Source organism: Macaca thibetana, chromosome 19 (genome assembly GCF_024542745.1).
Source record: "Macaca thibetana thibetana isolate TM-01 chromosome 19, ASM2454274v1, whole genome shotgun sequence".
Taxonomy (NCBI): Eukaryota; Metazoa; Chordata; class Mammalia; order Primates; family Cercopithecidae; genus Macaca; species Macaca thibetana.
Window position 1 is genome coordinate 12612162 of NC_065596.1, and position 17087 is coordinate 12629248.

The window sequence follows — 17087 nt, forward strand, 5'->3', positions numbered from 1 at the left end:
TCAGTTTTTCTTCCCCAACCCCAGTTTCCATTCCTTGGGGACACGTGGCTGGTGAGCCAGCTGGTTGGCGGTATTGAGGGAGCTTCTCCTGGGAGGGTAATTACTCAGCAGTTCATGGAGGTGGAAGATGTCCCAAGTGATAGGAGGACCTGACCTGACACTTGAGTCAGATTTGTCTGTGTTCCAGTCAGCCCCTCCCTGCATTTGTCATCTTGAAAAGATTTGTTCACTCATTTCAGCTTCAGCTTTTTATTAACTGCTAAATGCATTTTATCATTAGAGCTTAATAAAGAAAGCAAAGTATGTTCAAAACGGCAAGAACAAGTTGGGTTTCAGAAAACTAATTACATATTTAGTCCTATATTTTATTTCTTTTTAAAACTTTTATTTACTTTTTTTTTTTGAGACGGAGTCTCACTCTGTTGCCCAGGCTGGAGTACAGTGGCGTGATCTCGGCTCACTGCAGTCTCAACCTCGTGGGTTCAAGCAGTCCTCCCACCTTGGCCTCCTGAGTAGCTAGGATTACAGACGTACGCTACCACGCCCAGCTAATTTTTAAAATATTTTTAGTAGAGACAGGGTTTCACCATGTTGGCCAGGCTGGTCTCGAACTCCTGACCTAAAGTGTTCCACCTGCCTTGGCGTCCCAAAGTGCTGGGATTACAGCAGTGAGCCACCACGCCTGGCCTCAGGTCTGTTTTTTTATTGGATGATTTCAAATGGAATTTCAGGGCCTAGCAGTGAAAAGAAATTGGGAAAAACTCTTTTCCTTTATGACTGCAGAAAAATGAATACATTTTTGCAAGAAAGTGTGGTGGATATATTGATGAATTATAAAGATTTACCAAAATGTTAGTTCCTCTCCTTTGTAGAGTGGAGAATCTGAGACAGTGGATAACTCTATTCTGTTCCTGTTATGTGGACTTGACAGATTAATGCTAAATCCTGTGGGACAGGACTTTCCAACAGCTAAAGAACTCAAATATCATTATTCATTTACTAAATGATTTATTATTATGGAAAATGATAAATTAATTTGTTTTCTGAAATGGATAGATACTTGTGCTTTTTCTATTGAGCTATAAAATATAGATGTGTTGTGGTTTTCTTCCCTCCTATAAATATAAACGCTGGATTGGAGTGATTTTGCTGAACTCATCACACGTGGTATGTTTTTTTTAAATACCCCCGTGTAAGTCAGGTAAGGGTAAGTGAGTAGCCTTGACTGGGGTGGAGAAGCCTGAGGCCACTGACTCTGAGCTAAGATCAATCTGGAGCCTGCAAAGGGAGGTCATTGAAGACCCAGTTGAGTTGGTTCTTCCTGGGGAACCTCCCTGGCAGGTGTCCCAACCTGTTCATTCCAAACATGGGAGGAGCCCTTTATACTGAGAGAAGCTACGGAGCACTGGAAAGTTGGAGATCCACAGGCAGAGACATTTGGGGTGATGCCCTGTCTGAGGTAGTCTTTGTTACCGTTGTGGGGATGTTGCTAGATGTTCTCAAGTAAAATGAATCTGGATTTGGGCAAGAAGTGACTTCATTCTAAAAACATATTGCAAAAGGAGAAAACTACCAACTATAAGATCTGTCTGCAAGGATCTCAAAGCTTAGGCAGAAAATTGCTTTCCTTTTTCTTTTTTGAGATGGGATCTCGCTCTGTTGCCCATGCTGGGTGCAGTGGTGCAATCTCAGTTCACTGCAACCTCCGCCTCCCAGGTTCAAGTGATCCTCCTGCCTCAGCCTCCTGTGTAGCTGGGACTACAGGTGGCCGCCACCACGCCCAGCTAATTTTTGTATTTTTAGTAGAGATGAGGCTTCACCGTGTTAGCCAGGATGGTCTCAATCTTTTGACCTCAAGTGATCAGCCTGCCTTGGCCTCCCAAAGTGGTGGGATTACAGGCATGAGCCCCCACGCACAGCCAGAAAAATTGCTTTTCAAAGTGAAGAGCAAACAATATTAGAAAGAAGGTAGGAGAGAGAGCAGGATGGAAGGTGAAAATCAGATCCTACATCAGAGAATGTTTCACCTTGACTTCAGTCAGTTCTTAGGAGAGGTTAAAAAGGAGGGATTGTGGCCGGGCACATGGCTCACGCCTGTAATCCCAACACTTTGGGAGGCCAAGGCGAGTGGATCACCTGAAGCCGGGAGTTCGAGACCAGCCTGGCCAATTTGGCAAAACCCCGTCTCTACTAAAAATACAAAAATTACCTGGGTGTGGTGGCACGTGCCTATAGTCCCAGCTACTCGGGAGACTGAGGCAGGAGAATCGCTTGAACCCGGGAGGCGGAGGTTGCAGTGAGCCGAGATTGTGAGCCACCGCACTCCAGCCTGGGTGACAGAGCAAGACTCCATCTCAAAATAAATAAATAAATAGATTAATGAAAAAGAGGAATTGTGGCTCAGACTGAGTCCAGCAGGGAGAGAAACTTAAGGAAGGTTTGCTCTACATTAATTTTGTGCAGGCTGGTTAGTGAAGACAAAATTGTTCAGCTAATCATTTCTGAGGCAAAAGTGGGAATTTGGTGGGGTTTTTGTCTGGTGGTGTTACAGGTTAAAAAGGGGGCATAGTCGAAGCAATGCAGAGGGTGTTACATTGCATTCAGCTGCTTGTTCAGAACACACAGGACAGGTGGTAGAAGGCTGAGGTGGTTTCTTTTCTTTTCTTTTTATTTTTTAAGGCAGAGTCTCACTCTGTTTCCCAGGCTAGAGTGCAGTGGCATGATCTCAGCTCACTGCAACCTCCACCTTGCCTCCCAGGCTCAAGCGATCCTCCCACCTCAGCCTCCCGAGTAGCGGAAACTACAGGCATGCGCCACTAGGCCCAGCTAATTTTTGTATTTTTCATAGAGATGGGGTTTCACCATGTTGTCCAGGCTGGTCTTGAACTCGTGGGCTTAAGTGATCCAGCTGCCTCGGCCTCCCAAAGTACTGAGATTACAGGTGTGAGCCACCTAACCTGGTCTGAGGTGATTTATTTAATTCTAGCTATTAACCGAGATTACAGAGCTGGGGTTAAATTCAACATTATTAGAAGTCTGGTTTTATATTCACTGTGTTTGTTTAATCAGAGTATTGTACAAATTTAAAAGTCTGTTGGGGCTGACTTAGAGAAAGACTCCTTTTGATTCTGCCTGCTGGATGAAGGGGTTTATGAATCTGAGAGTTTATTTGGGTCTGTGATATAATTTTTAAAAATATTTGGTCTTTTTAAATTTTTGAGACAGAATCTTGTTCTGCCTTCTAGGCTGGAGTGCAGTGGCATGATCTCAGCTCACTGCAACCTCCATCTTCTGGGCTCAAACAATCTTCCTGCCTCAACCCCCCAAGTAGCTGGAACTACAAGCGTGCACCATCATGCCCAGCTAATTTTTGTATTTTTTGTAGAGACAGGGTTTTGCCATGTTGCCCAGGCTGGTCTTGAACTCCCAACCTCAGGTGATTCTCCTACCTTGGCCTCCCAAAGTGCTGAGAATACAGGTGTGAGTCACCGTGCCCAGCCTAAAAAAAATTGGTAGTTGTTTCTTTTTTTCTTTTCTTTTCTTTTTTTTTTGAGGTGGAGTCTCACTCTCTCTCCAGGCTGGAGTGCAGTGGCACAATCTCAGCTCACTGCAACCTCCGCCTCCCGGATCAAGCGATCCTCCTGCCTCAGCCTCCCGAGTAGCTGGGACTACAGGCATGCACCACCATGCCTGACTAATACTGCCTTTTTTGTAGAGGTGGCGTTTCTCCATGTTGGCCAGGCTGGTCTCGAACTCCTGACCTCAGGTGATATACCTGCCCTGGCCTCCCAAAATGCTGGGATTACAGGTGTGAGCCACTGTGCCTGGCCTTTAGCCAGTTATTGAACTGGAGGATGGTGCTGTTGTATTTATACACAGTTGGTTAAAAGGTTAGTTCCTGGGCCTTATAAATGACATCTGCAGTGGGGCCTGTTGTGGGACTGAGCCCTCTAGTAAGAAACTTAAGGGATCTATGTTAATTCTGGGTAGGGTAAGAATTGAATTATTGGACACCCAGTTGTTGCTGGAGAATTGGTTGGTGTTCAGCAAACAGCACACCTTTGTTATGAGAAGTCAGAGGCACCACAGGTCAAAGCCTTAAACTGACTGTCTATTATTCATTATATGTTTATCATGTGTGAATCCAGATGCATAGTTTTCTCTCTTCTGAGTTTTCAGTTAATTAATATTACACTTAATATTACATTAATATGATGCTGAAAAGGTTTTTTTGTTTTTTTGAGACGAAGTTTTGCTCTTGTTGCCCAGGCTAAAGTGCAATGGTGCAATCTCGGCTCATGGCAACCTCTGTCTCTCGGGTTCAAGTGATTCTCCTGCCTCAGCCTCCTAAGAAGCTGGGATTACAGGCGTGCACCACCACACCTGGCTAATTTTGTATTTTTAGTAGAGACAGGGTTTCTCCATGTTTGTCAGGCTGGTCTCGAACTCCCGATCTCAGGTGATTCGCCTGCCTCAGCCTCCCAAAATGCTGGGATTGCAGAATGAGCCACCACGCCTGGCCGGTTTTTTTTAGTTTCTTTGCCTCAGTCTGTTTGATACATGCTGCTGTCTGAGGTGTGGGTCACCCACTTCACTCTCATATTGCACAGCTCATAGGATTTGAATTGTTTCATTTTTGTTGGACTTCGTTGACAATGTTATCTTTGTTTTTGTCCCCAAATGATAACACTTTATAAATTTTGTACATACGGGGGGAAATGTGCTGGGTTGTAGATTATGGATAAATTTAAATGTACTAGGAAAACCTATTGGCACATATGGATTAACTGGCAGACCATGTGTGCATGTGTGTTTATTCCTTACGAATATTTATCTCCATGTGATTATATGTTGCTTTTTACTGATTAGCATTGGTGCTGAGCATTTCTTCTATATGGCCTTTCATCTTCTGTGGAATAATTTTCAGCCATTTTCTCATTAATTAATTAATTAATTTTTAAGTCAGGGTCTTGCACTGTCACCCAGGCTGGAGTGCAGTTCTGGGATCATGGCTCACTGCAGCCTCAGATTCCTGGGCTCAAGCAATCCTCCTGCCTTAGTCTCCTATGTAGCTGGAACTGCAGGCACATGCCACCATCCCTGGCCAATTTTTAAATTGTTTTGCCATGTTGCCTAGGCTGGTCTCAAACTCAAGCAGTCCTCCCGCCCCAACCTCCCAGAGTGTTGGGATGACAGGCATAAGTCACGCACAACTCTTCTTAATTTTCAGAGTTGAATTTCTCAGTTCCTTCCTTTAGGACCTACTTACATAAGAAAACGGCCGGGTGCGGTGGCTCACGCCTGTAATCCCAGCACTTTGGGAGGCTGAGGCGGGTGGATCACCTGAGGTTGGGAGTTCAAGACCACCCTGACCAACACGGTGAGACCCTGTCTGTACTAAAAATACAAAATTAGCTGGGCAGGGTGGCACAGGCCTGTAATCCCAGCTACTTGGGAGGCTGAGGCAGAAAAATCACTTGAACCCGGGAGACAGAGGTTGCAGTGAGCTGAGATCACACCATTGCACTCCAACCTGGGCAACAAGAGCGAAACTCTGTCCCCCTCAAAAAAAAAAAAAAAAGATTCTTTACTCAGGGACAAGATGTAAGCCCTAAATCATAAGACCTCCCCAAACAGGTTAATTTCCAAACGTAACCTGTAGGATAGTACTTCTTTATCTGGCCAGGTGACGTAATTGTTTTTTCTGGTAGACACCTTATGGCCCATTGTCTGACCTGTTTTTATTTTATTATTACCAAGGTAGCCACTGCCAAAATAATCTTACAAAGAAAGCCCTGACTGGGTAGAAATTAGATTCGGGTATATTGGTCAGGTAAGACACAGAGAAAGCAACTCAACAAAATGCAAGAAATAACAGAAACTATGTATTACTTAGAGATCCCAGAAAGAAGAGGTTAGCAAGCATTGAATGCCAGTAGGTACTGGGAAGCCATCTAGGGCATGTGTATTTTGCCATGTGGTTTTATAAGTTTTGCCTTATGTATTTTGATGATTTGTTTTATGAGCGTAGATATTAAGGATTATTATGTCTTCTTGTAGAATTGACTTCTTTATCTTTATGAAATCTCTTCATCCCTTGTATCTTTCCTTGACCTAAAATGTGATTTATCTGAATTTAAAATAGCTGTTCCATATTTCTTTTGATTAGGGCAAGAATGTCATATATTCCTCCATACCTTTATATTTCATGTATGTGTGTCTTTCAGTTTAAAATGGTTTTCATGTACACATTGCTGAGTCTTGTTTTATTTGTTGGGTTTTTTTTAGAGACAGAGTCTTGCTGTCTTGCCCAGGCTGGAGTGCAGTGGCGCAATCTCAGCTCACTGCAGCCTCCGCCTCCTGGGTTCGAGTGAATCTCATGCCTCAGCCTCCCGAGTAGCTGAGATTATAGGCATGCATCGCCACGCCAGGCTAATTTTTTTGTATTTTTAGTAAAGACAGGATTTCACCACATTGGCCAGGCTGGTCTCAAACTCCTGGCCTCAAGCAATGCACCCGTCTCAGCATTCCAAAATGCAGGGCTTACAGGCATGAGTCACCGTGCTGACCAGCCTTGTTTTTTTTATTCTATTCAGCCAGTCCATGTCTTTTTAACTGGTATGTATAGCTAATACACATTCAAAGTGGTATTGACATAATTGGTAATATGTATATATGTTATTGTTTTCTATTCTTATACTTGACTGTTTTTTTAACTTCTTCACTTTTTCTGCTTTCATTTTAACTGAGCATTCTGTATGATTCTTTTTTTTTTTTTTTTTTTTTTTTGAGACGGAGTTTTGCTTTTGTCACCTAGGCTGGAGTACAATGGCACGATCTCGGCTCACTACAACCTCTGCCTCCCAGGTTCAAGCAATTCTCCTGCCTCAGCTTCCCAATAGCTGGGATTACAGGCATGCCACCATGCCCGGCTAATTTTTGTATTTTTAGTAGAGACGGAGTTTCACCATGTTGGTCAGGCTAGTCTTGATCTCCTGACCTCGTGATCCACTTGCCTCGCCTCCCAAAGTGCTGGGATTACAGGCGTGAGCCACCACACCCGGCCATAAGTCTACTTGTTTCTTAAATTTTATTAGTGAATTCCCTAGAGTTTGTAGTACACCATTTACAACTAATGGACCTTCAGTTTCAAATAATGCTATACTGGCTTTGAGAGTAGCACTGGTATTACTTACTGTTCCAAATTCCTTCCTCCCATCCAATATAACATCACTGTCATTCATTTGCCCTATTGGAACCTGTTACTACCCAATACATTGCTAGTATTATTTCAAACAAATTTGTATCTGTTAGATCAGGTAGGTATAACAAAAATATTCCCTAATATAACTGGGTGCTTTTCAGTACCTTAATTTCTTTCTTTTTTTTTTTTTTTTCGAGATGGAGTCTCACTCTGTTGCCCAGGCTGGAGTGCAGTGGTGCGATCTCAGCTCACTGCAACTTCCGCCTACTGGGTTTTAAGCAATTCTCTCTGCCTCAGCCTCCTGAGTAACTGAGATTACAAGGAGCTCACCACCACGCCCAAGCTGGAGTGCAGTGGCGCAATCTTGGCTCACTGCAAGCTCTGCTTCGCGGATTCACGCCATTCTCCTGCCTCAGCCTCCTGAGTAGCTGGGACTACAGGCGCCCGCTACCACACCTGGCTAATTTTTTTTTTTTTATTAGGGGTTTCACTGTGTTAGCCAGGATGGTCTCAATCTCCTGACCTCGTGATCCACCCACCTCGGCTTCCCAAAGTGCTGGGATTACAGGCGTGAGCCACCGCGCCTGGCCAATTTTTTTTGTATTTTTAGTAGAGACGGGGTTTTGCCATGTTGGCCAGGCTGGTTTTGAACTCCTGACCTCAGGTGATCCACCCACCTTGGGCTCCCAAAGTGCCAAGATTACAGGCATGAGCCATCGTGCCTGGCCTCCAGTACCCTAATTTCTGAAGGAAATTTTATCTCCAGCTTTTCTTCCCACGACTTAGTAGGTCTGCTGTGCGTCTTAACTGTAATCTGTTGTTCCAGGAGATCGCAGGCTTTTTGTGTATTTTGCAACATTTTGAAACAGTTCTTGACACATTTGACCCTGATTGGGTTCCATTACTGATGAAGTAGAAAAGAGAACCTCCTTTCAGACCTTTGGATAGTCCCCAGACGATTGGAAAATACAAAGGCAATAATTTGCAGATAAGACCTGATCTGCTACCTCTAGGGATCCACACTGAAAACTTGGTCTCCTGTCTTTGAGATTGGCTTTGATGTGAGGAGGGATTGGGCCAAGGACAGATAAAAACTCCACTAAGCTCTTCTACCATTTTTTGCTTTCCTTTTTCTGTCTGTTTATCTCCCTGTTAATAGTATGGGATGCCAAATATTATAGTTTCAAAATCCTTTATCTGTTTTTGGAAAGCTATAACTTTCTTGGTTAGAAGGGTTTTTGGGGGGGTTTCTTTTTGTTTTTTGTTTGTTTGTTTTTGAGACGGAGTCTTGCTCTGTCACCAGGCTGGACTGCAGTGGTGCGATCTTGGCTCATTGCAGTGTCCGCCTCCCAGGTTCAAGCAATTCTCTTGCCCCAGCCTCCTCAGTAGCTGGGATTACACGCCTGCACACCACCACACCCAGCTAAGTTTTTTGGTATTTTTAGTAGAGACAGGATTTCACCATGTTGGCCAGGATGGTCTCAATCTCCTGACCTTGTGGTCCACCCACCTCGGCCTCCCAAAGTGCTGGGATTACAGGCGTGAGCCACCACGCCCGGCTGGTTAGAAGGTTTTTAACCTTTTCAGACATTGGTGACTTTTATTAGGTTTGGCAATATAATCTTTGTTGACTACTAAAAGTCTCTTTAGGAATTTAGGGAATATTATAGATAATCATGAGAGGTGACATTGAGTTTTTTCTTAGAACATGTGCAATCTTTCCCCGTCTTTCCTTCTCCTTTGTCATTATCCAGTGCAAAATTTGTAATTTTTCCATTGAGATAGTGAGTTCTTTTTGGTTTTGTTTTTTGAGACAGAGTCTTGCTCTTTTCCCCAGGCTGGAGTCCAGTGGCACGATCTCAGTTTACTGCAACCTGTCTGCAATTCTGCAATTCAAGCAATTCTGTCTGCCTCAGCCTCCCAAGTAGCTGGGATTACAGGCACCCGCCACAATGCCTGCCTAATTTTTGTACTTTTTAGTAGAGACGGAGTTTTGCCATGTTGGCCAGCTGGTCTTGAATTTCTGACCTCAGGTGATCCGCCCATCCGGCTTCCCAAAGTGCTAGGATTACAGGTGTGAGCCACCGTGCCCGGCCTGCGAAATATTTTTTATTAGTCTTTTGTCGTGCTTAACTACGTTTGGTCTAGAGGAAACCAGTTGCCAGTTTCCAAATGTTCTCTCTTAGTGTAATTGCATAGGATGGGCTGAATATCCCATGTAACAAATTGCAACCGAACATGTGAAACGTTAGATACTAGGGTCCCTCAGTAGCGATCCAGTGTCCAGAGTGTTTACTCATAACTGTCTTAGTCTGATTTTGTTACTTATAACAAGATTACCTGAGCCTGGGTAATTTATAAAAAACACTGTTTTTTATACTTCTGGAGGCTAGGAGGCCCAAGATCAAGGCTTGGCGTCTGGTAAGAGCCTCCTTGCTGGTGGGGACTCTGCAGAGTCCCTAGATGGCACAGGATATTGCATGGCCAGGGGCCCAGAGAAGAGTTCAGGTCTCTTCCTCTTCTCATAAGGACACTAGGCCTACTCCTGAGATACCCCGTTTATTCATTAAGCCATTTATCTATGAATGGATTAGTACATTCCTGAGGTCCAAACCCTCAAGATCCAATCAACTCTCTTTTTTTTTTTTTTTTTTTTTTTGAGACAGAGTCTTGCTCTGTTGCCCAGGCTGGAGTGCAGTGGCACGATCTTGGCTCACTGCAAGCTCCGCCTCCCGGGTTCACGCCATTCTCCTGCCTCAGCCTCCCAAGTAGCTAGGACTACAGGTGCCCGTCACCACACCCAGCTAATATTTTGTATTTTTAGTAGAGATGGAGTTTCACTGTATTATATTAGCCAGGATGGTCTCAATCTCCTGACCTCCCAAAGTGCTGGAATTACAGGTGTGAGCCACCGCGCCCAGTCCCAATCAACTCTTAAAGCCCCACATTTCATTATTGTCATATTGAGGATGAAGTTTCAGCATGAGTTTTGGAGAGCACAAGCATTCACACCTAGCAGTGGCTAACAGGTATTCTCTCTCTGCTGACCATATAACAAACTTCCAAACTCTCAGAGGGGGAATAGGAGTTAAAATATATATTACATACATATATATTTTTACTTTTATTATATTTTTTGAGACAGGATCTCACTGTATTTTTTAAGCTGGAGTATAGTGGCATGATCACGGCTCACTGCAGCCCCAACCTCCTGGGCTTGGGTGATGCTCTCACCTCAGCATCCTGGATATCTGGGACTACAGGCATGTGCCACCACATCTTGGTATTTTTTTTTTATTATTATCATTTGTAGAGACAAGGTCTCACCATGTTGCCCAGGCTGGTCTCGAACTCCTGGGCTTAAGTGATGCACCTGTCTTGGCCTCCCAAAGTGCTGGGATTACAGGCATGAGCCACTGAGTCAGACCTAGTTTTATTTTTTGTTGAGAAAAGGGCTCACTATGTTACCCATGCTGGTCCTAAACTCCTGTTCTTAAGTGATCCTTCCACTTTGGCCTCCCAAAGTGATGGGATTGCAGGCCTGAGTCACCATGCCTGGCCCCAATATTTTGCATAAACAGTTTAGGCCCACTCAGCCTCTGCTTTAGTTACGTTGGTGGGACCCCTTTCTTAGTCCAGTGCCTAGACACCATGAAAGATCCAAGTTTGCAAACGAGCCTTTGTCAGGATATGCAGTTTCAGGACTGGGAGTGGTAATTCTTCTACACAATAGGTAGTTATACTTTGTCATGACAAGAACTACACAAACTGCTGTAGAAATAGACATCATGGTGACACAGGCAATAAGACTCACTCACTTAACTCACCAACAAGAGGCAGGTTCCTATTCGACTGTTACTTTACCAAACACATTCAACTAAAGCATCACAATGGTTTTGTTGGAAAAAGTGAGTGTAGACAGAGTAAGAGTGGGTTTACTATGTCATTGAATAAATGCTTGGAAACCACAGCATCATGCAAAGTTTATGCAGTGAGTATGGATTCTCAGTGCTGTCCGTCTCAACCTTCCTCCTCTGCACATGTGGGATGTTTCAGGACTCAGTGGCCTTTGAAGATGTGGCTGTGAACTTCACACAAGAGGAGTGGGCTTTGCTGGGTCCATCACAGAAGAGTCTCTACAGAAATGTCATGCAGGAAACCATTAGGAATCTGGACTGTATAGGTAAGGATGACATCATCTCTTCACTCAGTCAATTGGAGACATTTGTTTCCTGGTCATCAACGCTGTTCATGATTTGAAATATGGAAAGGACATATGGTTGGCCCTTGAACAACACAGGGTTTAGAGGTGCCAGCCCCTCATATAGACTTGCATCCTTTAATAACTTTTTTTGTCCCCCACAACTTAACCACTAATAATCTATTGTTGACTGGCCCACTTATTGATAACATAAACATTAGATTAATCCATATATTGTATGTCACATGTATTATATACTGTACTCTCACAATAAAGTGAGCTAGGGAAGGAAAATGTTGATGAGAATCATAAGAAGAGAAACTGGCCGGACGCAGTGGCTCACGCCTGTAATCCCAGGACCTTGGGAGGCCGAGGCGGGTGGATCACGAAGTCAGGAGATCGAGACCATCCTGGCTAATGGTGATTAGCCCGTTTAATTTAGTAGAAACCCTGTTTCTACTAAAATTACAAAAAAAATTAGCCAGGCGTGGTGGCGGGCGCCTGTAGTCCCAGCTACTCGGGAGGCTGAGGCAGGAGAATGGCGTGAACCCGGGAGGCAGAGCTGACAGTGAGCTGAGATCGTGCCCACTGCTCTCCAGCCTCAGTGACAGAGCAAGACTCCGTCTCAAAAAAAAAAAAGAAGAGCAACTATATTTACTATTCATTAAGTGGAAGTAGATCATCATAAAGGTTCTCACTCTTGTCGTCTTCACATTGAGTGGGCTGAGGAAGAGGAGGGGTTGGTCTTGCCATCCCAGGGGTAGCAGAGACTGAAGAACATTCATGTATAAGTGGAGCTGTGCAGTTCAAACCCATGTTGTTGAAGAGTCACATGTACTTTGGTGAATGAATCATGCCTGATTGCAGTACACGTAAAATCTTAAGAGTTTTTCTACAATTTGGTAAAAATTTTTAGTGATTTTCCTGGGTCTACCTTTTAGAAACGAAATGGGAGGACCAGAACATTGGAGATCAGTGCCAAAATCCCAGGAGAAATCTAAGGTAATTTGCGCTCACAAAAGAAAGCTATGTCCCTGCAGTGGTTCATAGAATGATAAGAAAATTTTAAAAACAAGCAGAGAAAGGAAACAAGCCCAGCTTAAATTTGTTCATTCTAATAATTCTTTTTCTGACCAAGCACAGTGGCTCACACATGTAATCCCAGCACTGTGGGAGGCCAAGGTGGGAGGATTACTTGAGTCTAGGAGTTTGAGATCAGCCTGGGCAACATAGTGAGATCCCCATCTCTATAAAAAAAATTTTCCCCAGGAACATATAGTTAAATGTGACATAGCTATTCAGTCTTTGCAAAATAGTTCCCTTGGAAATGGAATTAAGAATCTCCATGTGGGCCAGGAGTGGTGGCTCACGCCTATAATCCCAGCACTTTCGGGGGCTGAGGTGGGTAGATCACCCGAGGTTGGGAGTTCAAGACCAGCCTGGCCAACATGGAGAAACCCTGTCTCTACTAAAAATACAAAATTAGCCAGGCGTGGTGGCGCATGCCTGTAATCCTGGTTACTTGGGAGGCTGAGGCAGGAGGATTGCTTGAACCTGGGAGGCAGAGGTTGCGGTGAGCCGAGATTGCGCCATTGCACTCCAGCCTGGGCAACAAGCGCAAAGCTCCGTTTCAAAAGAAAGAAAGAAAGAAAGAATCAGCTGTCATGGGACCATCTTACACAGCACTGTCTCTTCACATTCAAACAGGATGAAGCCTGTACTTTGCATGATAATGTTAAAAATGTAAATCTAGTACTTCAATACACATAAAATCACTTGTAAACAAACCTTTAGTAATGTATTTCTTATTTGTTACAGAAGTCATACATGTGAAATTAAAGATGATAGTCAATGTGGAGAAACTTTTGGCCACGTTCCAGATAGTATTGTGAACAAGAACACTCCTCAAGTAAATCCATGTGACAGCAGTGGGTGTGGAGAAGTCGCCATGGGTCATTCATCTCTTAATTGCAACATCAGAGTTGACACTGGACACAAATCATGTGAGCATCAGGAATATGGAGAGAAGCCATATACACATAAACAACGTGGGAAAACCATCAATCATCAGCATTCCTTTCAGACACATGAAAGGCCTCCCACCGGAAAGAAACCCTTCGATTGTAAAGAATGTGCAAAAACCTTTAGTTCTCTTGGAAACCTTCGCAGACACATGGCGGCACACCATGGAGATGGACCTTATAAATGTAAGTTGTGTGGGAAAGCCTTTGTTTGGCCCAGTTTATTTCATTTGCACGAAAGAACGCACACTGGAGAGAAACCGTATGAATGTAAGCAGTGTTCCAAAGCCTTTCCTTTTTACAGTTCCTATCTAAGACATGAGAGAATCCACACGGGAGAGAAAGCGTATGAATGTAAACAGTGTTCCAAAGCCTTTCCTGATTACAGTACCTATCTAAGACATGAAAGAACTCACACCGGAGAGAAACCCTATAAATGTACACAATGTGGGAAAGCCTTCAGCTGTTACTATTACACTCGACTCCACGAAAGGACTCACACGGGAGAACAACCCTATGCGTGTCAGCAATGTGGGAAAACGTTTTATCATCACACAAGCTTTCGAAGACACATGATAAGGCACACTGGAGATGGACCTCATAAATGTAAGATATGTGGGAAAGGCTTTGATTGTCCTAGTTCGGTTCGAAATCATGAAACGACTCACACTGGAGAGAAACTCTATGAATGTAAGCAGTGTGGGAAAGTTTTATCTCATAGCTCAAGCTTTCGAAGTCACATGATAACACACACAGGAGATGGACCCCAGAAATGCAAGATATGTGGGAAAGCCTTCGGTTGTCCCAGTTTATTTCAAAGACACGAAAGGACTCACACTGGAGAGAAACCCTATCAATGTAAACAATGTGGTAAAGCCTTCAGTCTGTCCGGTTCCCTTCGAAGACATGAAGCAACTCACACTGGAGTGAAACCGTATAAATGTAAATGTGGGAAAGCCTTTAGCGATCTCTCTTCCTTTCAAAATCATGAGACAACGCACACTGGAGAGAAGCCGTATGAGTGTAAGGAATGTGGGAAAGCGTTCAGTTGTTTCAAATACCTTTCTCAGCATAAAAGGATCCACACAGTAGAAAAACCTTATGAGTGTAAAACATGTAGGAAAGCCTTCAGTCATTTCAGTAACTTAAAAGTCCACGAAAGGATTCACTCTGGAGAGAAGCCGTATGAATGTAAGGAATGTGGGAAAGCATTCTCTTGGCTCACTTGCCTTCTAAGACATGAAAGAATTCACACTGGAGAGAAACCCTATGAATGTCTCCAATGTGGTAAAGCCTTCACTCGTTCCCGTTTCCTTCGAGGACATGAAAAAACTCACACTGGAGAGAAGCTGTATGAATGTAAGGAATGTGGGAAGGCACTGAGTTCTCTCCGTTCCTTGCATAGACATAAAAGGACTCACTGGAAAGATACTCTGTAAATGTATGGAATGTGGGAAAACATTCAGTACTTTTATTCAATTTCAGAAACTGAAAGAACTCACTTTGGAGATAGACCCTATGAATGTAAACACGGGATAAAGCCTTAAGTAGTTTCAATTTTTTTTTTTTTTTTTTTTTTTTTTTTGAGACGGAGTCTCGCTCTGCCGCCCAGGCTGGAGTGCAGTGGCCGGATCTCAGCTCACTGCAAGCTCCGCCTCCTGGGTTCACGCCATTCTCCTGCCTCAGCCTCCTGAGTAGCTGGGACTACAGGCGCCCGCCACCTCGCCCGGCTAGTTTTTTTTTTTTGTATTTTTAAAGTAGAGACGGGGTTTCACCGTGTCAGCCAGGATGGTCTCGATCTCCTGACCTCGTGATCTGCCCATCTCGGCCTCCCAAAGTGCTGGGATTACAGGCTTGAGCCACCGCGCCCGGCCGTAGTTTCAATTTTTTAAATACAGTTATCCCCCAATATATTGCAAGGGATTGGTTCCAGCACCCCCTAAATCCACAGATGTCAAGTCCTTTGTTATATGGCATATTTGCATGTAACCTATGCACATCCTCCTGTATACTGTGTAAGTCATCTCTAGATTACTTTTAATACCTCATGCATTGTAAAAGCTATGTAAATAGTTGTTTGATTGTATTGTTTAGAGAATCCTGACAAGAAAAATAGTCTCTACGTGTTCAACGCAGACACAACCATTGCAGGCCCACCTACAGAGTATATGTCACCCAGAACATTAAAATTTCTTCGTTTTAACATTCACAGATTGCTTTTGTTTTGTGACCTGAATGAGCATGTGAACACTCATCAAAATCCTGCTTCTCTCTTGATAACCCAAGTATAATGATGATGATGATGATGATGATTGCTGGATGGTGCCTAACACTGTCACGTGTTGTAGCATTGTAGATAAGCAGTGAGACATCAGGCTAAGTTGAATCTTGACAGAATGTCAGGATGATCATCAGTGTTGAAAGAACTAGGTTCTGATGCAGATGTTGACTTGTTGGAGGAGGCCAAATAATACTACTGTCAAGCTCTGTTCAGCTTCAGTGCTGCAGATCCTTAACCATGGAAGGTTCTGTGTTTACGTTTGCAGGTGCTTAGTGAGAAGTGTAGGAAGCTACTTTTTCTTTTTTTTTGAGTCATCAAAAAAATCTTGCACTGTTTGTTGGCATGTTATTCCGTGGGTGACATGGAGGCTTAGTTCCATCAAAGGATCTTACTTGAGGATGATGAACTTTCTTAATACTTTTGTCTATTGAAAAACTGCACATGTTTCAAGTGTCCAAATCTGTGGCCCTGCCTCTTTTAAGTCATCGTCATCATCATCAATCTATAGAGCATTTCAGCACATCTTTGAGTTCCTTGTTGTAAGAATTTATGCTCGGCCGGGCGCGGTGGCTCAAGCCTGTAATCCCAGCACTTTGGGAGGCCGAGACGGGCAGATCACGAGGTCAGGAGATCGAGACCATCCTGGCTAACATGGTGAAACCCCGTCTCTACTAAAAAATACAAAAAACTAGCCGGGCGAGGTGGCGGGCGCCTGTAGTCCCAGCTACTGGGGAGGCTGAGGCAGGAGAATGGCGTAAACCCGGGAGGCGGAGCTTGCAGTGAGCTGAGATCTGGCCACTGCACTCCAGCCTGGGCGGCAGAGCGAGACTCCGTCTCAAAAAAAAAAAAAAAAAAAAAAAAAAAAAAAAAGAATTTATGCTCTTCCGTGTGTTCCTCCACATCGTCTTCAGTCCTGTCAGAGATAGCCTTTCTTACCAACTTCCCTTGCAATATTTAAGATATTCTTGGCCAGGCGCGGTGGCTCATACCTGTAATCCCAACACTTTGGGAGGCCGAGGAGGGTGGGTCACCTGAGGTCAGGAGTTCGAGACCAGCCTGAGCAATATGATGAAACCCTGTCTTTACTAAAAATACAAAAATTAGCCAGGTGTGGTGGCATGCACCTGTAATCTCAGCCACTCAGGAGGCTGAGACAGGAGAATCACTTTAACCCAGGAGGTGGAGGTTGCAATGAGCCGAGATCACACCATTGCACTCCAGCCTGGGCAACAGAGTGAGACTCCATCTCGGAAAAAAAAAAAAAAAGATATTCTTAACTATTGCATCAATAGTGGGGAAGCCCCTGAAATCATTGACTCCCTCTCTCCATAATGGCTTCCAGCTTGCTTTGGGGTTCTTGAGCTTTGGGGCATCTATAGC

The 17087-nt window shown here is 44.0% G+C and overlaps 2 protein-coding genes across 6 annotated transcripts in view; both read left to right on the forward strand.

Annotated features, from left to right (window-relative positions):
• The window catches only part of ZNF823 (zinc finger protein 823), a 445525-nt gene extending 429890 nt beyond the window's left edge, over positions 1–15635 (forward strand). For 2 of the 4 annotated variants that reach the window (XM_050770303.1, XM_050770302.1), the window contains 3 exons: positions 11261–11387; positions 12347–12407; positions 13224–15635. In XM_050770303.1, the coding sequence (XP_050626260.1) occupies positions 11354–11387; positions 12347–12407; positions 13224–14865 (1737 nt within the window). In that variant the 5' untranslated portion in view covers positions 11261–11353 and the 3' untranslated portion in view covers positions 14866–15635. Of the gene's footprint in view, positions 1–9321; positions 11388–12346; positions 12408–13223 lie in introns of those variants that run through there. The other 2 variants (XM_050770301.1, XM_050770304.1) reach the window with 2 other exon arrangements.
• ECSIT (ECSIT signaling integrator) overlaps positions 1–17087 on the forward strand; it is a 385922-nt gene that overhangs the window by 152007 nt on the left and 216828 nt on the right. The window lies entirely within an intron of this gene.